The 23,122-nt window shown below is 39.3% G+C and overlaps 2 protein-coding genes and 1 long non-coding RNA gene across 11 annotated transcripts in view; 2 read left to right on the top strand and 1 right to left on the bottom strand.

The window, feature by feature from the left end:
- The window catches only part of ZNF131 (zinc finger protein 131), a 32,608-nt gene extending 19,841 nt beyond the window's left edge, over positions 1–12,767 (top strand). For 7 of the 9 annotated variants that reach the window (XM_057495444.1, XM_057495458.1, XM_057495434.1 and 4 more), the window contains 3 exons: positions 977–1,659; positions 10,116–10,246; positions 10,906–12,767. In XM_057495444.1, coding sequence (XP_057351427.1) covers positions 977–1,659; positions 10,116–10,246; positions 10,906–11,592 — 1,501 coding nt within the window. In that variant the 3' untranslated portion in view covers positions 11,593–12,767. Of the gene's footprint in view, positions 1–976; positions 1,660–10,115; positions 10,247–10,905 lie in introns of those variants that run through there. The other 2 variants (XM_057495465.1, XM_057495472.1) reach the window with 2 other exon arrangements.
- A 7,370-nt stretch (positions 12,768–20,137) lies between these two features.
- Positions 20,138–22,166, bottom strand: LOC118925230 (uncharacterized). Its single transcript, XR_005029958.2, has 2 exons — positions 22,028–22,166; positions 20,138–21,382 (listed from the first exon to the last, which is right to left on the bottom strand). It is a non-coding gene; the product is annotated as an uncharacterized LOC118925230 (long non-coding RNA).
- A 400-nt stretch (positions 22,167–22,566) lies between these two features.
- Positions 22,567–23,122, top strand: part of NIM1K (NIM1 serine/threonine protein kinase) — a 58,416-nt gene continuing 57,860 nt past the window's right edge. The window contains exon 1 of the mRNA XM_036910907.2: positions 22,567–22,700. The gene's annotated coding sequence lies outside the window, so the exon portion shown is untranslated. The remainder of the gene's footprint in view (positions 22,701–23,122) is intronic.

Here is a 23,122-nt window from a genome sequence, read left to right as displayed (position 1 = left end):
GATACACTGAGCAATGGTTTCTGTATTATATATTTCAGAGAGCAAAAGTTTTTGATTTTGATGAAATCCATTTAATCAATTTTTGCTTTTAAGGTTTCTACTTCTTATATGTTATATAAGAAATCTTTCATATTACAAAGGTTTTCTTCTGAAAGTTTAATAGTTTTAGTTCTTACATCTAAGTCTGTGATCTATTTTTGAATTAATCATTGTGTATATTTTATAAGAGTAAGATTGAGGTTTCTTTTTCCCATATATATACCACTTCTAGTACTGCTGGCAAAAGATTCTTTTCTCCATTAAGTAACCTTGGAACCTATTTCAGAAATCAATTGACTGTATGAGTGTGGGTCTATTTCTGGACTTCATTAATCTTCATGTCTCCTTTCTCCAGTATCACATTGTCTTAATTTCAGTTTTATAGCTGTATAGTAAGTGTTGAAATCAGGTAGTAAAAGCCCTCTAATCTTGTTTCCTCCTTTCCATATAAATTTTTTTTTTGGTATCATTAATCTACAATTACATGAGGAACATTATGTTTACTAGACTCCCCCCATCACCAAGCCCCCCCACAAACCCCATTATAGTCACTGTCCATCAGCGTCATAAGATGCTGTAGAATCACTACTTGTCTTCTCTGTGTTGCACAGCCCTCCCCGTGTCCCCCCCCACATTATACATGCTAATCGTAGTGCCCCCTTTCTTTTTTCCCCCCCTTATCTCTCTCCCTTCTCACCCATCCTCCCCAGTCCCTTTCCCTTTGGTAACTGTTAGTCCATTCTTGGGTTCTGTGAGTCTGCTGCTGTTTTGTTCCTTCAGTTTTTTCTTTGTTCTTATACTCCACAAATGAGTGAAATCATTTGGTACTTGTCTTTCCATATAAATTTTGTTACTAGCTTATCAATTTCTTCCAAAAAGCCTTCTAAGATTTTGATTGATCTTATAGACTTTTTAATTTATACATTATGTATTTCAGGAACAAAGAAAACTCAGCTCCACTAGAGGAAAATGCTACAGGAAAAAGTGAGGCCAAAAAAAGAAAGATTGCAGAGACTTCAAATGTTATCACTGAGTCATTGCCATCTGCAGAATCAGAACCTGTTGAAATTGAGGTAGAAATTGCTGAAGGCACAATTGAAGTGGAAGATGAAGGCATCGAAACGTTAGAGGAAGTGGCTTCTGCCAAGCAGTCCATAAAGTACATTCAGAGTACAGGTTCCTCTGATGATTCCGCCCTGGCATTGTTGGCGGATATTACCAGCAAGTACCGGCAAGGGGATAGGAAAGGGCAGATTAAAGAAGATGGCTGTGCATCTGACCCCACAAGCAAACAGGTAGAAGGTATTGAAATTGTGGAACTTCAGCTGTCACATGTGAAGGACTTGTTCCATTGTGAGAAATGTAACCGTTCATTTAAATTGTTTTACCATTTTAAGGAACACATGAAATCACACTCCACTGAGAGTTTCAAATGTGAAATATGCAATAAAAGGTATCTTCGGGAGAGCGCATGGAAACAGCACCTCAATTGTTACCACCTTGAAGAAGGTGGAGTCAGTAAGAAGCAAAGAACTGGGAAAAAAATTCACATATGTCAGTACTGTGAGAAACAATTTGACCACTTTGGACATTTTAAAGAGCATCTTCGAAAGCATACAGGTAATTAGCAAATAATTTATGTTTAAAGTATGTTTTTCCACATTCACTTCAGTCTTGTGTCTAAATTACTTTTTTTTAGTAACACAGAAGCCTCTCCTGTATTTTCTAATATGCAGGCTGAGTTCACATTGTCCCTATAATACTAGTTTGTTGAAATAGTGATGCTTTAAAAGCAAAATCAGTATCAACTTTGAAAGTAATGTCACACTTCACCAATTTTTATATTTTTAAAGGAAATATGTAAAACATGGTTTGTGATTATTTACTAAAGGTCATAAATTATGAAGTCCTAATTGTAGTGAAGCTTCATTGTTACTGTCTACATTCTTATCTCTTGTTAATACAATTACATAGATGAGTACATTTATAGATAGGCTCTGACATGTTTATACCTTCATGTACATTTGGTCATGTTTTGACCTAGTAGCTAGGTAGGCAATATATGTCCCATCTCCACCACCTCCCATGGGCAAGCATATCAGGACTGGTGGACAGCTAGGGAGATGAGAAGGGTAAAGTATAAGGAGAGTAAAGTCCTCCTGGGAGTCAGCCCAGGCATGAGAGAGGTGTCCCCAGGAGTCTACCATTGGGTTTCTGACCCTTTTAGTTCTGCATCCATTCCCTAGTGCCTATTTTTTTCCCTGTCAGATTCCCTGTCCTTGCTCCCACCTCCCAGGCTTTCTTTGCTAGGTCTCCTGTGCCACACCCAGGAGCTGTCACCTCTGATTTGAAGTTGGCAAGTTCCTAAGCGCATTGTAACAAGGGCATAGGGAGAGCAGTTGCTCTGGTATGCTAAGCACAGACTTTTGAACACTTGTTCCCAAGTCCTTATGTGTGGTGGGTAAGACTGTTTAGACTGTTAATACAGTGAATAAAACATAGGTACCCCACAGTTTTCAGTGTCTCTTTGCTGGAATTTGGAGAACTTGGATGAAATTTTACCAATCCCTTACTGTCCAAAGCCTCTTGATACACACTACTTGAAATTAGGAACCAAATAACGTCAGATAGTGTGGTGTCCCCCACTGTCTAAATGCTTGGTGCCAGTACACAGGAACTGAGTAAATGCTTGGTACCAGTATTCAGTGGTTGCATGATAGCAAAAGAATTTCATACTTAAGGTGCAGTGTGTATTTAAAAGGCTATAAGGTATTAGTTTGGGTAACTAATAGGCATTGATAAAAATGCTTTTGGGAAAATGCTTTCTGATTTTCAAACATTAGATGTATATACCTGTTACACATTTGAAAACTGCCTGTAGTTACAGTCTTTGGTCCTTAAAAAACAAATATTCATCTATTTTAATGGTCTGTTGGTGATCAATTTGTGGTAACTGTGAATTAGTTTTACAAAAGTATTGATAGACCAGCCTCACATTAAGTTAGTATGTCATTATTACTTGGGTAAACAGGAGCATACTTTGATAGGATTTCCAGTACTCCAACAGATAGTAAGTCACCGTTATTTCCTAGCATTGTGAAAGTAGAAGCATTTGTCTCTTTTACCCAAACCGTTATCTAGTAACTTACCTATTTAAAAATAGGACAATACACACCACGTTAAAAGTTGTAAAAGTACAATTTAAAAATTTCCAAGTCCTATAATTTGTATTTTGGATTGAACAGCAGAATATAGAGCTAAAGTACATTTATGTTGCAAGTCTTTCTTTCCCTTTAGAAAGTTGTGAGATGACTTAATTAAGCAGTTTTTATAAAGTATAGAACCAGATTCCCATTGGAGGTATAGTTTAGCACATAAAACAAACTAGGCTTCTGTTGTCTTTTCTAACCTCAATTATTGTACTAGTAATGAGTGCGTGACAAGATAGCTGCAAATGTGATCAATGACTTAGTGAACTGAAGAGGAGCATAAATGAACATTTTTAAATTGTGTTCATGCTAATAAAGGATGGTTTTTTTTCTTATCACAAACTGAGTGTAAAGATAAGCAAACAGTCCTTTTCCTATTCCTACCCTCAAAATACATAAGCCCACTTCAATTTCACAGTTTGGGTGCTTTTAGTAATGTAGTGATTTGGTTTCTTGTATGTCCTCAAAGCATGTACTATAGTCTAGGGTTGATTTGCAAAATGTTGGCTGTTACTTGTCCTCTGAATAAATAAATTTTAGAGTCCCAGCCTCCAAGTGCTCACAGTTATGTTGGGAGAGACAGGTAGGCAGGCACAGTCACAGTGTAACAAGCTAAGGTGCTGATAGAGGTGAGCACAGAGTCTCATGGGAGTGCCTGCCTGGGCTGTTTGTTTATGATGTAGGAAACGAGAATGGCTACCTAGAGGGTTTCCCTGTGATGACTCTCAAAGGGAAAGGAGTTAGCTAGGAGATGGGCATTCCAGGCATAGAGATGAAGCATACACAGATATAGGGGAAAGAGAGGAAGCAACTTGTTTGGGCATTGCTAGTAGGTTATCATGGCTGGGAGGATTGGGTCCCGGGTAGAGAGGAATGCCAGGTGTAGCTGAAGAGTTAAGAAGCACTGACTATGTGTCATGCATTTAGGCATCCTGGGCAGTCTGCCAATGGTTCAAGAGAGAAAAAGTGACCAGAAGTGAGACTAAGATCATATACTTACTTTTATAAATGTTATAAATGAGTTCAGATTTTATATTGGAAGACTAGGTCATTTTAAAGAAGCTTAGGCCAAGAAGAGCTCTGATCAGATTTGTTTTCGATGACTGGCTGGATAGATTAGATTGGGGTAAAATCTATTGGGTCTAATTAAGAAGCTGTTCTAGTAATTAAACAAGAATGAGGGATTGAGTAAAAGCAGTGATAGTGGAAAAGAGTTGGAGATGTGAGCAATTATATAGGCAGAATCAATAGGATTTGGTGATCGGTGAGATGTGGGGGTAAAAGAGTGACTCCCAGCTTTCTGATTTTGGGTGGCTAAATGATTAGAGGTTGTTGACTTAGAAAGAAAAATATAAAAGGGTAAGTAAGCACTTTGGGGTGGGAGGAGATACCAGACATACTGACAGACTGTGGGACATAAGTGTAAAAGCCTAATGATGACCTTTAACCATGTTTTCAAATAATTGGTTCCAGAGAGGTAGTGTGGAATCATAGAATGTCTGGGTCCAGAAATCAAAATTAGATTCTGGCTCTAGTTCTGACATTTGCCAGCATGATGAACTTTACTTGTCACGTTATCTTCGGGCCTCTTTCCCTGTCTGTGTAAATAACCTACTTTACAGGGTTGTGAAAAATGAGAGAGAACAGTTAAAGCATTTTGAAGAATATACTGTCCATACACCTAAACTATAATCTGATGCTATTTCTAGATTTTATTGGGCTTATTAAGCTAATTTTTCAAATAGCAAAAGTTCAAATGCTATAAAAATTCAAATGACATACAATGAAAAGTGAATCTCTCCTTCAGTAGATCTCTTCAGAAGCAACTACTGCTGTCATTTTCTTATCCTTCCTGGATATATTTTTTGCATTTCCAAGGAACCACAGATAGACATATACACAGCTTTTGAAAAAAGAACCCAGAAGCATGCAGTACATAAGCCGTATAGTTTATCTTGAACTATTTTAATATATGAAATCTTTTTCATTGTAGCTGCATCTCAGTGTATGGGTATGCCATAATTTACTCAGCCGGTTGATACAGATTTAGGTTGTTGCAAGTTTTTTGCTATCATAAATCATGCTGCAGCAAGCACACTTGTACATACATCTTTGTGCAAATGTTCAAGTAATTTAATTTTTTAAGAGCAGAATTTCCAAGACAAGGAGTATATGCATTTTAAATCTTGGCAAGTTATTGTCAAATTGCCCTTTAAAGAGGCTATGCCAATTTATATTTGTAGGTTTCAGTTATTGTGAAAAATTATACACTACTAAAACCATGAAACTTAACCATTTTATTTAGGAACAGTTCCCAATATTTGGGGAGTTATAAGGAGTTTCTATGCCAACACTAGGTTAGGTCCTCTCTGTGAAATTAATGTTTTCATTTCATGAAAATTTTACAAAAACATAAGCTATAGTTTTGTCAGGAAAAAACAGTTCAGAGTTACTTGACTGTATCTGTTCCACTTCAGTAGGAAAGTCACTACTGGGACCTCATTGTCATTGGGCTTGCTCTCTACAAGCGTCATCTGTCTCTTTAATTCTCACTCCTCTCCCTACTCTATTGGGCTCTACCTCAGTTAGCCTTCCAGTCCTTCCATATCCCTGTCCAACTCATTTATTGCCCCATTTTGGCACTATTGACTACCCTCATCTTCCTGAAGTTTCTTAAATTCCTTGTGTGTTCTTTCCTTCTACTTCTGCCTATTCTGTTTCCATTTCCTTTGCTGTCTCAACTACCTACTGTTTTTAACTTGATGTTTCATTGGGTTCTATCCTTGATTCTGTTAATTACATAGTATACTCACACCAGCAATTATTACCACTTAAAGTAACTTCTAATCCTATGTATCAGTCCACCCTTTATTTTGCTCCACATTTGTCTATATAACTGTCCTCCAGACTTTTCCACTTTGCTCCTGAGTACCTTGAAATCAACAGATACAAAGCTGATTTTATAATCTTTCCCAGCTCGCCACACTTCAGACTTACTTGGACTTGTGTTCTCTGTTCTGTTTGGTACTCTAAGCCAGCAGTGTGGGAGTCATTATTGATACCTTCCTCCTATTCCTCACCTACCTTACTGTTTTCTATTTCTGTGACTCTGCCTAGAATAAACTTCCTTCTTTCATTTTCCTTCTGTTATTCCATTCTAGACAGAATTAATCACTCTCTTCTTTTGTGCTACTGCAGGACATTTTCTGTAATAGATCTTCTGCAGTGTGTCATATTTGTTTATTTTCATGTACTTTCCCTTCATGAAGTACCATGGCCTGTGATATGAAGTTTTTAAAAACAAGAACAGTCTATCTTTTTTTTTTTTTGAGAGGGCATCTCTCATACTTATTGATCAAATGGTTGTTAACAACAATAAAATTCTGTATAGGGGACTCAATGCACAATCATTAATCAACCCCAAGCCTAATTCTCAACAGTCTCCAATCTTATGAAGCATAATGAACAAGTTCTTACATGGTGAACAAGTTCTTACATAGTGAATAAGTTCTTACATGGGGAACAGTGCAAGGGCAGTCATATCACAGAAACTTTCAGTTTTGATCACGCATCATGAACTATAAACAAGTCATATGATTATTCGTTTGATTTCTATACTTGATTTATATGTGAATCCCACATTTCTCCCTTATTATTATTATTATTATTTTTTAATAAAATGCTGAAGTGGTAGGTAGATGCAAGATAAAGGTAGAAAACATAATTTAGTGCTGTAAGAGGGCAAATGTAGATGATCGGGTCTGTGCCTATAGACTTAAGTATTAATCCAAGCTAGACAAGGGCAACAAAACATCCACGGATGCAGAAGATTTCTCTCAAAACAGGGGGGGTGAGGTTCTGAGCCTCACCTCTGTTGATCCCCAATTTCTCACCTGATGGCCCCCCTGCGACTGTGCCTGTCTTAGGTTGTTCCTCCCTTGAGGAATCTTACCCGTCTCTGGCTAACCAGTCATCTTCTGGGCCATACAGGGGAATATAAAGTTGGTAAGTGAGAGAGAAGCCTTATTGTTTGAAAAAGTTAGCTTTTTACTTCTTTGCAGATTTATGCCCTGTGGCTTCTATGCCCAGCATTTGTCTTGAGGTATCTTTACCACTTGGAAGAATTATGATACTCAGTAATTTTCGATATGAGGCACAAATTCTACTAAAGGGTTGTAATTAGGAAGGAAGAAGAAAAGCTATAGAAGTAGCAGATGGAAGAAAACATGGGAAGATTGATTATTTCTTTGACATATCTTCTTGTAGAGTAACATAAGCATGTATAGGTTTTAACAAACTACTAATTAAATTGTGTACACACATTAACATAATAGGAATACAGCTACATAACAAAAGCAGACCAATTACCAGCCATATCCAGTGAAACCAAGAAAACCAGTTAGGTACCCTAGGCATTTGTGAAAACTTACCAATGATATGATGGATATTGTCTAACTGAATTTGAATAGTTTGAGAAAAATCAGACAAATTAAAACAACACATTCTTGGGAACTGTTCACATCCCATATGTTCTTTTAACAGTAGATAGTCTATAGTCAGCACGATTTTGGAACACTGCAACTTGCACTTCTCCTAATTCTTGGTTGAGTTCCGACAATATAGATCCAGTCAAATTTGTTGTTTTACTGTATGCACAGGCCAGTTTGGATATCTCCTTCTTCATTCCAATGGCAAGTCCAGGAACCGGTGGGATGAATGCAGCTACAACTGCAACAGCGCCAGGATCTTTGTTGAAGTTTTTTGATGATCATCTTCTGGAATGACTCTTCCAGAGGATGTTGATGTTGGAAGTTCTTCATATCGTATCTTAATTCATTTTCTGGGTAGCCAAATTAGGCTTTGATCCTCTGTATAAACACAAAGAAACCCTTTGCCCACACTTTGATAGGACCTTTATACCATTGTGAAGAACCTATTGGAGATCACCACACAGGAACTGCTTTTTTTTTTTTTTTAAGAGAAAGGAATATTATCAGAAAAATGTACTTCCATAGCTGATCATCTGATACCCTTTAAAAGATCAAAATTAAGGATATGTAAAGCATGCATTAATTGTTGATTTGCAGTTAGTTTTATCCTATCAGGGAGTAATCCCCCTTTTCTTTCTCTCTTTTTTTTTTGTTATCATTAATCTACAATTACATGAAGAGTATTATGTTTACTAGGCTCTCCCCCACACCAAGTCCCCCCCACATACCCCATTACAGTCACTGTCCATCAGCATAGCAAAATGTTGTAGAATCACTACTTGTCTTCTCTGTGTTGCACAGCCCTCCCCTTTCTCCCACCCCCCACATTATGCATGCTAATCATAATACCCCCTTTCTTCTTCCCCACCCTTATCCTTCCCTACCCACCCATCCTCCCCAGTCCCTTTCCCTTTGGTACCTGTTAGTCCATTCTTGGGTTCTGTGATTCTGCTGCTGTTCTGTTCCTTCAGTTTTTCCTTTGTTCTTATACTCCACAGATGAGTGAAATCATTTGGTATTTGTCTTTCTCTGCTTGGCTTATTTCACTGAGCATAATACCCTCTAGCTCCATCCATGTTGTTGCAAATGGTAGGATTTGTTTTCTTCTTATGGCTGAATAATATTCCATTGTGTATATGTATGACATATTCTTTATCCATTCATCTACTGATGGACACTTAGGTTGCTTCCAATTCTTGGCTATTGTAAATAGTGCTGCGATAAACATAGGGGTGCATCTGTCTTTTTCAAACTGGGCTGCTGCATTCTTAGGATAAATTCCTAGGAGTGGAGTTCCTGGGTCAAATGGTATTTCTATTTTGAGTTTTTTGAGGAACCTCCATACTGCTTTCCACAATGGTTGAACTAATTTACATTCCCACCAGCAGTGTAGGAGGGTTCCCCTTTCTCCACACCCTCGCCAACATTTGTTGTTGTTTGTCTTTTGGATGTTGGCCATCCTAACTAGTGTGAGGTGATATCTCATTGTGGTTTTAATTTGCATTTCTCTGATAACTAGTGATGTGGAGCATCTTTTCATGTGTCTGTTGGCCATCTGTATTTCTTTTTTGGAGAACTGTCTGTTCAGTTCCTCTGCCCATTTTTTAATTGGATTATTTGTTTTTTGTTTGTTGAGGTGCGTGAGCTCTTTATATATTTTGAATGTCAAGCCTTTATCGGATCTGTCATTTACAAATATATTCTCCCATACTGTAGGGTACCTTTTTGTTCTATTGATGGTGTCTTTTGCTGTACTGAAGCTTTTCAGCTTAATATAGTCCCACTTGTTCATTTTTGCTGTTGTTTTCCTTGCCCGGAGAGATATGTTCAAGAAGAGGTCACTCATGTTTATATCTAAGAGATTTTTGCCTATGTTTTTTTCTAAGAGTTTTATGGTTTCATGACTTACATTCAGGTCTTTGATCCATTTCGAATTTACTTTTGTGTATGGGGTTAGACAGTGGTCCAGTTTCATCCAGTTTAATCAAACCCTAGATGACACCAGTGTCAATAAAATTATGTCCTAAATAATAGGCAGTCTGAAACTATGGTTATTCTTAACCGTAGAGCAATCATTAGAATTCAGGAGTGGGCAGAGGAAGTTAGACCAGCTGTAATTGGCTGTTCTTTCATGATCAGTGTGTATTTATCCCACTGGTTATCCCAGTGGATGTTTTTTGCATTTCCTAAAAAGTAGTGTGTTTTTCCTTAAACAAAAATGAAGACCAACCTCCAGGTCCAGGCAACATCCAAGTTAGAAGTTCATCCCATCCTTTCAACAAGGTGCTATTAGAATTAACCAAAAAGTAAATACTTGGTTTGCTTTTTCTGAATATGATTTTTTGAATTTGTTAATACAGTTTTTTATATTCAATAGGTGAAAAACCTTTTGAGTGTCCAAATTGTCATGAAAGATTTGCTAGAAATAGCACCCTCAAATGTCACCTGACTGCGTGCCAAACTGGAGTGGGGGCAAAAAAGGGAAGAAAGAAACTTTATGAATGTCAGGTATGTGTGGGTGCACTATGTCCTTAGCAAAAGAATCTCTGTTTTGAAATTATTAAAAGTGAAGGTTAATAGAGTCTATAACAAAGGTATAGAGCTGATAGTTTAGAAAGAAATGAGCATAAAGAAATATCATTGTCTTGATTTTATCAGGGAGATTATGGTTTTTTTTTAAATCAAACCCTAGATGACACCAGTGTCAATAAAATTATGTCCTAAATAATAGGCAGTCTGAAACTATGGTTATTCTTAACCGTAGAGCAATCATTAGAATTCAGGAGTGGGCAGAGGAAGGTAGACCAGCTGTAATTGGCTGTTCTTTCATGATCAGTGTGTATTTATCCCAAATAATATAATGGTTCTAAATGTTGGTATTATGGGAGAATTATATTGTTAGTTATATTTCTAGAATTTCTAGAATTTATATGACATTGAAACAATGAAAGCAGTGTTAAAATGTTTTTAAATTGTTAGCTGCATCAGCTAAAAGACTAAATAAAAAAGAATTACAAAATTTCTTGGATCGGATTGTATTACATACAATCATATTTATAAGTTTTTTCAGAAAATTTTCAATTTTTTCCTTAAAGAGAATAAATGAATCCCTATTTCTTTCCGTTTGACTCTAAGTATTATTAACATCATCTGTTTGGTTATTTCAGGTCTGTAACAGTGTGTTTAACAGCTGGGACCAGTTCAAAGATCACTTGGTAATACACACTGGAGATAAACCCAACCATTGTACTTTATGTGACTTGTGGTTTATGCAAGGAAATGAATTAAGGAGGCATCTCAGTGATACGCATAATATAACAGAGCATCTAGTAACCGAAGAAGTTCTTTCTGTAGAAACCCGTGTGCAAACTGAACCTGTGACATCAATGACTATTATAGAGCAAGTTGGGAAGGTGCATGTGTTACCATTGCTCCAGGTTCAGGTGGATTCAGCACAAGTGACTGTGGAACAGGTCCATCCAGATCTGTTCCAGGACAGCCAGGTGCATGATTCCCATATGACTGAGCTTCCAGAGCAGGTCCAGGTGAGCTATCTAGAAGTGGGTCGAATTCAGACTGAAGAAGGTACAGAAGTACATGTGGAAGAGCTGCATGTTGAACGGGTAAATCAGATGCCAGTGGAAGTACAAACTGAGCTTCTAGAAGCAGACTTGGATCAAGTGACCCCTGAAATCATGAACCAGGAGGAAAGAGAGCCTGTTCAAGCTGATGCTGCTGAAACTACCAGAGAGGATCATGAAGATGCTGAAGGTTTAGAGACCAAACTGACATTGGACTCCCAGGCTGAAAAGGCAGGGAATGAGAACAGAACATCTGTGCCAGTTTTAGAATGAAATAACAAGTGAATATATTTTTAAATTTATGTGTTGGGTTTTTGAACTGATGGTGGGCAGTGTGACTGTCCTTAAACTAACAGACAAGTGGACCAAAGTTAAAACTCTTTGCTGTTGTGCTGAACTGTTTCTATTAAAACAAACTGATTTCCCCCCACAGTTAATGCCACAGAGGAGGGATCTTCCCCATAAGTGAATGGGAAGCTTTGAGAAGTATTATTTCTGGAAGCTTAAACAGATTATATTCTTATTATATAGTTGGGTACGAATCTATCTATTTTCATTGTGGTAAGGGTCCTCCCCTTCTCTCTTTCCCAGGTCATGTCCTTCCTCAAATTTTTCCCATATTGTAAAATCAAAAATAAAGTCATTAGAATACAAGTTTATGTATTCTAATGCATGTTAGAAAATTGAATATATAGGAAACAAGGCTGCATGAGGAAAAGTGCATTGTTACTGTTAAATTTTGGCTTCTGGCTTTCTTTAGTTTGAACAACATTCTTGTTGACCCTGACAGTCACAGATGTCATCTCTGCAATAGAAACAGAGTGGTGGTGGCAAAATTTAGAATGTTAAAAACAAAAACACACACCCATGTGCCTTCTCAAAACCAACTAAATTTCTATAAAGCATCTCTGGTTCTTTCAGTTTGTTGTAAGAAGCAACATAGGTGATGCTATAGTTACTTTATATTTTTGCTTGTAATGACAACTATCAATTCTTTTTCAGTTAGGTTGAGAAATTCCATTTAATGGCAGCTAGAGGGCCATTTTCAATTGGAAAAATTCACTTATATCTGTGGTAAACTTTATTTTGATGAAAAGTTGCACTAGTATTTTACCACCAGATAAAAAAAAAAAAGAATAGCATCATTTAAAAATTAATGTATTTAAAGTACAGAGAAAAACATGTATATAATATATCAGGCTTTGTTTTGAATGAGTCTTTTTCCCCGATCCTTAATGTAAAGATCTTGTGCTATAACTTTTAAAGCCATACAAATAAGAGTGCTAAACTGTGGATTTAAAAGTAGGTGTGTAAATATTTTTAATCAGTATTACTTGGAAAATAAACTATAACAACCACATGAAATAAAGCAATATGCTATTTTCTTTACCTGTTAAATATTGGGAGATATTTACATTTTTAAAGTAAACTTTAAAATTATGTGTTCACGACTCTTTTTTTTTTTCTTTTTTTCACTTACTAGTGTGGAAGGTTTGGTTTGTGGTCAAAGATATTTTCTCATCTGTATTAACCTCTGTTAACATACATGACTTTATGCACTGTATTAACAGGACTGATACATGAGTTAAGATACAAAGTTCTCAGTACATACCTCCAATTCCCAAAAAATCAGTTCAAAAGAAAGGAGAAGGAAGAGGTTGACATTTGGAGTTCTTGTTGGGATACAGCAGCTGATGGGATTTTTTTTAGTGAACCTACTTTAAAAATACTTTCTCCATGTATTATTAGTGTTAAATTCAGAAGACCAGTTCAACTTACACCCTTTTGGTAATCCTGATGTTAAGTTTTATCACATTTATGAACTATACTGAAGAGAGTGGCTTCCCACAACTGGAGAAGTCACAGATTTAACAGGAATAAGTGGTTGTATTTTAAGATCAAAAAAGTGTGTGAACATTTCCAAGTCTGTTCAGTTTGACAGTTGAACATGTATATATGTATTTTATGAATGTATTTATATATGTGTGTGTTTTTTCCTTTGAAGACAAAATAGTGATGAAATAGGTGAAGAAAAGATACAAACTTAAAATTATTTTTAAAAATTCTGATGATAGAATTAAATTCTATCACATTGAATTTTCAGATGTCCATGTTCATGAGTTGTAGTTAAAAAAAAAATCCCTGACAATGGTTTCAATTATGTAAATTACTAGTTAGTATCTAGTGGATTTTGAATGCTGAAAATAGCTTATGTGCCCTCAAGCCAAGGTATGAAACAAAGTTTATTTTTAAACATAATCTTTCAAGAGCTCTGATCAGAAAGTAGAGATCAAGGGACAAAGGCACAACAAAGTGTAAATTATCGTTTGGGTTTTCAGATATGGCAAGGCCTTTCAAAACAGGTTTGAGGGTCAGGAGTAGTTCATTTTTCTTTTCCCAAAAGGTATAAAGGTTACATCATTGTGCTCTGAATACCAGTAAATGTGATTAAGGAAAACTACCTCCTGGTGATAAACCTTAATGCTGACTAGCACTTTGCAGTTTGCAAAGCATTTTACATATGAAACAGCGATTAAAAACCATGATATATATTTCTTTGGAGAACTGAAGTGGGTATTTTGTTCCTCCCACTTTACTCCTGGGGTTTTTAGGCCTACAGTGGTTGAGTAGAGTGCCAGACATTGGTTATCACAGGAATCCCATGTGCACTGGAAAATGACAGAAGAGTCTCTTCTGTCTCTCCTACTCTACTGGTCCATTAGCCATTCTTCAATTCTACACCAACTGGGTGTCTGACAAGCAGCTGTTGCTGCTTGGAGTTAGCATAGATTCCATAGGACTGCCTATTCTTCAGATACCAGCTGAAAATGAGCTCTCTAACATACCTACACTTCTGTCTCACCAGCTACAGATTAGGATTTCCCACCCTCCCCAGGTTCTATAATGCACTAGAACGACTCATCTCTATTACATAAAGGCTACAACCCAAAACAGCCAAACGGCAGAGATGTTTAGGGCAAGGTGGGGTCTGGGGAGGTGAGCAGAGCATCTGTGCCCTCTGCTGGTGGTCCACCCTCCCAGCACATGGAAGCTCCCTTAACCTTGTTGGCTGAAGTTCCTTACCTAGACATGGTTGATAAATTCATTGATCTCTGATAATTGAACTCACTCTCCAGGCCCTCCTTTCCTGGGAATCTTGGGGTGGGTCTGATAGTTTAATCATAAACTCACGTATGGGCAGAAGGAGACTGTTACAAATAAGCGGCAGATCAGGAAATTCCAAGGGATTCAGGAGCTCTGTTCCAGGAACAGGGACAATGGTGACTGAATACTGTTTTTTATTACACCACACCTACCATCTGAGATTCAAAGGAAAACTTAACCTGAAAGTACTTAAAGCCCAGAAATCTTTTGAATGCATGCTAAACCAGAAGGCTCATAGTCGCACCAGTTAAAAAAGGCTGTCATCCTCATGCACCAATGAAAGTAGGAATATGTGCATGGAATTGTAAATGCTTTTGTTCCCACTACATTCAATTTGGAATTAAAGATTTCAGGATTAGAAGGGTCCATGGTGGTCTTCTAGACTAATACCCACTTTATACTTTGAGTAAGCCAATGGTATTGATGGAGGGCTAAAGGTAAATAGTTGCTACTGGGAAAGTGGATTTTAATGTACATCTTCTATTTAATATGGGCTGATTGTTTAAAACAAGTGACCAGATGGCCATTAAGTTGTCCACGTGAAAGTAGTGCTTTATAACTATGTCACACAAAATTACAGGTGAATACTTGGCCTGATGCTGGTGGAAAAGAACAGCTTTGTACTCATTCATTGGGTTAACACTGACCTCTGGGTCAGTTACATCAGGACAGGGAACCCTAGGCTGAAAGTTTTGTGTATGATGTGCTGAGCTGTTGTTATATGCTGAGCACTTTACATTTAATCATCTCAATCTCAATTTTGTGTGTATGTGTGTGTGCACGTGCGCAATTTTTTTTTATTATGGTATCATTAATATACAATCACATGAGCAACATTGTGGTTACTAGATTCCCCCCATTATCAAGTCCTCACCACATACCCCATTACAGTCACTGTCCATCAGCATAGTAAGATGGTATACAGCCACTACTTCTCTCCTCTGTGCTATACTGCCTTCCCCGTGCCCCCCTACATTATGTGTGCTAATCATAATGCCACTTAATCCCTTATCCATCCCTTCTCCCCCACCCTCCCCAGTCCCTTTCCCTTTGGTAAGTGTTAGTCCATTCTTGGGTTCTGTGGGTCTGCTGCTGTTTTGTTCCTTCAGTTTTTGCTTTGTTCTTACACTCCATAGATGTGAAATCATTTGGTACTTGTCTTTCTCCACTTGGCTTATTTCACTGAGCATAATACCCTCTAGCTCCATCCATGTTGCAAATAGTAGGATTTGTTTTCTTGTTATGGCTGAATAATATTCCATTCTGTGTAGGTACCACCTCTTCTTTATCCATTCATCTCCTGATGGGCACTTAGGTTGCTTCCATTTCTTGGCTATTGTAAATAGTGCTGTGATAAACACAGGGTTGCATATGTCTTTTTGAATCTGGGATCCTGCATTCTTAGGGTAAATTCCTAGGAGTGGAATTCCTAGGTCAAATGGTATTTCTATTTTTAGTTATTTGAGGAACCTCCATACTGCTTTCCACAATGGTTGAACTAATTTACATTCCCACCAGCAGTGTAGGAGGGTTCTCCTTTCTCCACATCCTTGCCAGCATTTGTTGTTTGTCTTTTAGACATTAGCCATCCTTACTGGTGTGAGGTGATATCGCAATGTGGTTTTAATTTGCATTTCTCTGATGAATAGTGATGTGGAGCATCTTTTCATGTACCTGTTGGCCATCTGAATTTCTTCTTTTTTTTAAAATTAAGGTATGATTGATATACATACACTCTTATTAAGGTTTCACATCAAAAAACAATGTGGTTACTACATTTACCCATATTATCAAGTCCCCACCCATACCCCAATGCAGTCACTGTCCATCAGTGTAGTAAGATGCCACAGATCCATTATGTGCCTTCCCAGTGCTACATTGTTCTCCCCATGATCCCCCACACCATGTGTACTAAACATAATACCCCTCAATCCCCTTCTCCCTCCTTCCCCACCCACCCTCCCACAGCTCTCCCCCTTTGGTAACCACTAATTCATTCTTGGAGTCTCTGAGTCTGCTGCTATTTTGTTCCTTAAGTTTTGCTTCATTGTTATACTCCACAAATGAGGGATATCATTTGGCATTTGTCTTTTCCCACCTGGCTTATTTCACTGAGCATAATGTCCTCTGGCTCCATTCCACGTTGTTGCAAATGGTAGGATTTCTTTCTTATGGCCGAATAATATTTCATTGTGTATATGTACCACATCTTCTTTATCCATTCATCTACTGATGGACACTTAAGTTGCTTCCATATCTTGGCTATTGTAAAAAGTGCTGAGATAAACATAAGGGTGCATATGTCTTTTTGAATCTGAGAAGTTGTATTCTTTGGGTAAATTCCAAGGAGTGGGATTCTGGGGTCAAATGGTATTTCTATTTTTAGTTTTTTAAGGAACCTCCATATTACTTTCCACAATGGTTGAACTAGCTTACATACTCACCAGCACACCAGCAGTGTAGGAGGGTTCCCCTTTCTCCGCATCCTCACCAGCATTTGTTGTTCTTAGTCTTTTTGATGCTGGCCATCCTTACTGGTGTGAGGTGATATCTCATTGTGGTTTTAATTTGCATTTCCCTGATTAGTGGTGTGGAGCATCTTTTTATGTGTCTGCTGGCCATCTGAATTTCTTCTTTGGAGAACTGTCTCTTCATATCCTCTGCCCATTTGTTAATTGGGTTATTTGCTTTTTGGGTGTTGAGGTGTGTAAGTTCTTTATATATTTTGGATGTTAACCCCTTGTCGGATATGTCATTTACAAATATGTTCTCCCTCAATCTCAGTTTATCTCATGAGGTAAATATAAATGGAGGAAACTAAGTGTTGGAGGAGATATGAAACAGTAAAAGGTGGATTCAGTATCTGAAACCAGGAAGCTTGACTCTATATACAGATGACATACTCCTGATCACTAAACACAGTTACCTCTGTATGAGCTGTCCTTGTGGATGACAGTGTTGGATTGCACAGAGTATAGTTTAAAAACCCATTTTCTTTTCAGAATACATATCAGCCCTTGATGCGTCTGGGATGGAACAGATCAGAAAAGCTGGCAAGATGCATGCAGCAAATTGTCTTTTGTTACCTCTTTGCCTTCCCCTTGCCCTGAGACTATATGTAGGCCATGGTTCTGCAACTAACTGTGCATCAGGATTTTGGTAAAACACACTGCTGGACCCCAGATCCAGAGTTGCCGATTCAGTTGGTCTGGGTTAGGGCCCAAGAAATCGCACTTCTAATAAGTTCCCAGGCAATTCCAACACTATTAGTCCTGGAACCACACTTGGAGAACAACTACCACAGAGCACTTCAGGGAAGCACAGACAATTAGCCAGTGGAATGAACCTGTTTTATGGTCTCTTCTTTGATATAGTTGTAGCCAGGTGCTCCTAAAAATATCTTATCAATTACCGATTGTTTATGTTTATTTACAATTCATGTGATGGACTGGACTAAGACAACACTCTTGGGTTTTTTAATATCAAGCAAGAACATTCTACTTCTCAGTAACTAATCACTTATGTTTGTGAAATGAAAATGCCACAAAAACAAGAAATGTTAGAGAACAATAAATGAAAAACAGGAAAATAGTAACAATTGACTAGGAATACTTGTGCTTCCTCTGTGTAACTCAAGTATACATAGACACAAAATGTTAGTTAATATCTGCTAGGAAGTAAATGCCAATGTATGAATTCACTTAAGAGAATGATTGATCATTAACTGTGGTTCAGGGACCTGGGAGACACCTGCTTTAGAGAATAGCTGTACTGTGAAATAGCTATCAGTACAGCTAGGAAATACAGTGGAGGGGATAATATGGGCTCAGAACCCCAGTCCAGTTGAAATGGTGCTTTTTAAAGACTACAGACTAAAATCAAAGGTAATGATTCAAATTTGATTTTTACAACTTTTCATAAGAGATGATTTTGCTAAAGTATTGATGGGCCCAGAGCATTCAGCTGTTCTTCATTAGCTAATTGTACATAATACCCAAATGTCAATTATAAGAAAATATTTCATTTGCTGCTATACATGGCTACATATTCAAGAAAAGTTTGTTGCTACAATAGTGAGAATCTCAGGAACTCAAATTTTATATGAAAATTACTTTTGTAATGAAAATTTTTCCAGATCACAATTGGTTTTTTCTTTTTCTTCTTTTCACTATTTGTTGTATTTTGCCTTTAGGAAGAAAGGTCAATATTGAACATTAGACTAAATGATCAGGCAGGAAAATCTAAAGTGAATTAAATAAAGTACCCAGAATATCAACAATTTAAATCAGACTAGCAGAGAGAGAGGTAGTGGTCCCTCACTCAGCCACTGAAATTTACAACAACCTTCTTTCTTTTCCATCTTGCTGTTCTTAAGTTATACCTGGTCAAATAAAAGACTCACATATTTTAGAAAATAAAGTAAAATCCACCCCAAGACCCATTAATCAGAAATAATTATTATTAACATTATACAAATATCTTTAGACACACATGAAAGATGAAGTGGGGAGAGAACTGTTTAATAAAATAGGATTGCCATGGATGAATGAACTGGTGAATCTCAGATAAGTGTTTCTTTACTGCAAGAAATACTAGTTCTTAAAACATTCCTGTAAAGGTAAGGAAAAAAGGATTTTAATAAGTTACTAGTTGTAAGTAAGTGATTCAAGTTTAAACTGTCAATTGACCCCTGCTGTAAATGAATGAAATTAAGTGTTCTCATACTTACACCTCTTGTTAATTATACTTGCATTGTCAATGTTTATAAAGTCAGTGTGCAGGTTAAACAGCTGACAATTACAGCACAAGACAGAATTAGTGAAATATAAGACAGATCTGAAGAAATTACTCAGAATACAAAAAGAAGGTAAAAGTCCAGAAAACATGAGAAAAGAAATGAGATAGAATGAGAAGGCCTGACATTCACAATTCCAACTGGAATTCCTGAAGAAAGATCAAACGTGGCATAAGGGTCATTTCAGAGATATTGTCTGAAAATTTTTCCGAATTGTTAACAGACATGAATTCTCAGATGCAGATAGCACACAGATCCTTAACAGGATAAGTAAAACAAATTTTCCTGGAACAGGGTATGCCTTTTGGGTTGCAGATTCCACCCTTCAGTACTATGCAGTGCTAGAAACTTTTGCTGTTCCCTTTTCCCAAGATTTGTCAAATATCCAGCCAGAGGGAAGAAGAAAGAAGAGTGGGAGACGCAAAACCCCATGAATAGCCCAGGTTCACATTCGGTAGGGATGCCGTGTGCCGGGTAACTTAGTGACCAGAAAATGAGAGCAGGATGTCGCTGTGTGCCCTAGAACAGGGCCAGATGTGGAATGACCCCTCAGAACTTACAATAATGATAATAGTACCACTTATTATGCTCTTATTAGAAGAGGTTCTAACCTTCTTTGGGCCCCAGCTACTTAGAGATTGTGATGAGAGGATATACTTCCACACATTTTCAATGAGGGAGCCTCCTGCCAGCCACCCAAAACCATGGACTCCAGGTTAAGAGAATGTCATTTACTCTGTGCCAGAAGCGTTATCTCACTAATTCTCACAACAACTACAGATTACAGATGAGGAAACTGAGAGTAGAAGATGCTTAAAAACAAAAATTCATACAGCTAGTAAGCAGCAGAGCTAGAAGTCAAGGTGTAGATTTTTTATTCAAAAACTCCAAACTTTCAGCTACTTCCAATGTTTGTCAAAGTATAGAACAAATACTTCTTGCATTAGAATCACCTGGGTTATTCCTAAACATGTAATTGGCTTCTTTACTGCCAACACAAGGAAGCAGGATTTTAAGGAGCTCCCCAGTAACCACAGAACTACCTACATTGTCTTTATAGGTCTAACAGTTTCATTAATTTTTTTGAAAATAATATTTTTCTGGCATTAAAATATTTTTCTGACACATATGCCCATCGTAGAAACTGCGAAAAATACTGGAAAGTATTATTTAAGTGACCTGTGATTCCACCAGGTGACAAAAACATTTCTAATGTTTGGTGTATTTCCTTCTAATCATACATATCCAAATTTGTACCATTCTGTTTTGTAACTTTTGCTTTCACTTAATATGTTGAAAATATTTCCCAACACTATTCAAAACAAGAATTTTTAACCTCTATATACTGATACATTATAATCAACTTGTTGAGTGTTCCTTTCTAGGAGAAAAGGGCACTTTTTTCAAGTAGAGGTAACTGAATGCAAAATTAGTCCTATATGGCTGGGGGTGTGGCAGTCAGTCCTAGGACTCACAAGGGAAGGGAAGGGAAGGCATGAAAGAAACATTCTGATTTGGAAGGGAGCAGGCCCTGGCAGCCTGGCTGCTAGAGAAACGGGAGTACAGGGGGGCTCCTGAAATGGAATCTAGCCAGTGGACTTTAGAAGTGGTCTCTGATGCTGTTTAAGTTTCCCTTTTCTGTGATAGCCTGAAATCTTCAGTATCTTTCTAAGCCATCAGTTTTTGCTCTATGATGCTGTACAGGGACATAATGGGAGAGCCCACGAGAGAGTCTGTCAGATTGGGAGCTTGAGGCTTTTGGTTTCTACACAGTTCCCTTGTGAAATCCTAGCCTGTGTATTGTCATGTCAAAGAGTATTTTATGTTTTTAAAATACATAAAGCTTTATCCTGCATTTTATTGCTTTAGTAAGAAAAACTGATGGCATGTACTATTTTAAAGGTTACTCTTTAAAAAAATCCTGTTGTCTTTCAAGGAGACGGTCTCCCTTTCTCACAGAGAACATTTACCCTATACAAGCAGATGGCCACTCAGAAACCAAGGAGGCAATCATTCCAGGTTCCTCTAAGTTCTTACCAGTCTCAATGCACAGTCCATGGAGCTGTCCAAGGTTTGCTCACTTGCCCTTCCTGTTCTTGGCCCCTGTAATCAGACAAAGAAAAAGGCAGAAGAGGGGGGTAGCAAGGAAGAAGAGCTTGGCCTCTGGAGTCAAATCGCCTGGGTTTGAATGCCAGCACCAGCGTCGGACAGCTGTGTGACCTGGAGCAAGTCATATAACCTTTCTGGGCCTCAGTTTCCTCATCTGTCAAAACAGGAATGGTACTAAGAGTACCTTAGAAGGTTATTGTGAGGACTAATCAGTTACTCTTCGTGAATGTATTTATAACAGCACCTGGCAAATAGGAAAAAAAAGAAAACAAAAAGGAATCTTTTGGTGCCCTCATTTCTACCACAAAAGAATTTTAAACTTAAGTTTTCTCGTCAGCACACGGGCTTTTGTAAACATTGCCCTGTCAGTCATAAATACAGGATCTGGGAGCATTAAGAAGTGAAGAGTGCTCACTGAGCTGTGACTTAGGGTGCCCAACCTTGGCTTTGCCAGTAACCAGCTGCGTGACCTTTACTAAGTTAACCTGTTTCTCTGACCTCCTCTGTTTCCTCTTCTGTAAAACGAAAGACTTGAATTTCCATAAATAACCTCTGTGCTGTAGCATTCCGAATCCGCGGCTCTACACCCATTTTAGTGACTTGGCTTCCCTGTTTGTGAACTGGAAATATATTTGTCACGGTTAGCCGGAGGGTCACAGCTGGGGAGTAGGCAGGAGATTAGGGATCCACTGCCTAAGTGGCACCAAAGCAGCTGGACCTTTTGTATGCGGGCACGGTGGCATTAGCACTTCTTTCTGCAGAGCCTAAACCCTACCAGGCACACACGAAGGAGCTGTCGCGGTGGTTTGCGGGAAAGCCGGTTCTGTCGGAGGATTACTGGGTGGCGGTCTCCCGAGGGCACGGAAAGCTTTCATCAAGGGGCTGGGGCGGCTCAGTGCAGTCCTGAGTTGGGAGCTGCATCAACCCTCTTTTGCTGCGTCGCTGCTTCGTGTCCACGCTCTAGGAGGGGTTCCCCCTGCTGCAGCTCCAGACCCCCTCCTGCCTGTGACGGGTGTCCTCGCGCCGCGAGCTCGCCTCCCTCCTGGCTGCCATAGAAACCGGCCTGCGAGGTCCGGGCCCGCATCCCGTAGCGGGACGGGCCCCCTGCCTCCTCCCCGGGGCCAGCCCCCCGCTCCGGATTGGGTCCCCGCGGCGCAGCCTGGGCCCTGCCGGCGGGCGGGGTTTGCCAGACCGCTGTGGGCCCGTTCGGCCACCCCTGTCATCTCGGGAAGCCTCCGAGGCGCCACCGGAGCCCGTGTCCCCCACCCCGAGCGCCGCGCCTCGGAGCCCGCGAGCCCGGCCGGCCGGGAAGGTAAGCGAGGGCCGTGGGGCTCACCGCCAGCGCTCCCACCCCGCTCGCCCCTTCCTCCTCCGGGCTGCTGACCTGGGGGGCTGGGAAGGACGCCGGTCCTCCCCGCGACCCGGTGGGGAAAGAGACACGCGCCTCCTGGGGGCGGGGGGAGCTGAGGGGCTGCTCGGGGGCGCCCCTCCCTGGCGGGTCGCTGCGCCCCAGAGGGCGTTGGGGCCGCGGGCTAGGGTGAGCTGGCGCGCGTGGGCCCGTGCCTGTGTCCCCGCGCCCGGTGCGCGGCCCCCGTGTCTGCGCGCCCGCCCACGGGAGCCCAGCATGCATTAGGGGCGCCCCGGGCGCACACCTGGGGCGCGGGGGCAGAGGTCCGCGCCCAGATCTGGAGAGTTTGTAACGGGCTGGGGACCCGCGAGACGAGGGCTGGAGGC

This window comes from Manis pentadactyla, chromosome 2, assembly GCF_030020395.1.
Source record: "Manis pentadactyla isolate mManPen7 chromosome 2, mManPen7.hap1, whole genome shotgun sequence".
Lineage (NCBI taxonomy): Eukaryota > Metazoa > Chordata > Mammalia > Pholidota > Manidae > Manis > Manis pentadactyla.
Note: the sequence above shows the minus strand (reverse complement) of the source record. Positions and strands in the feature narration are given on the sequence as shown.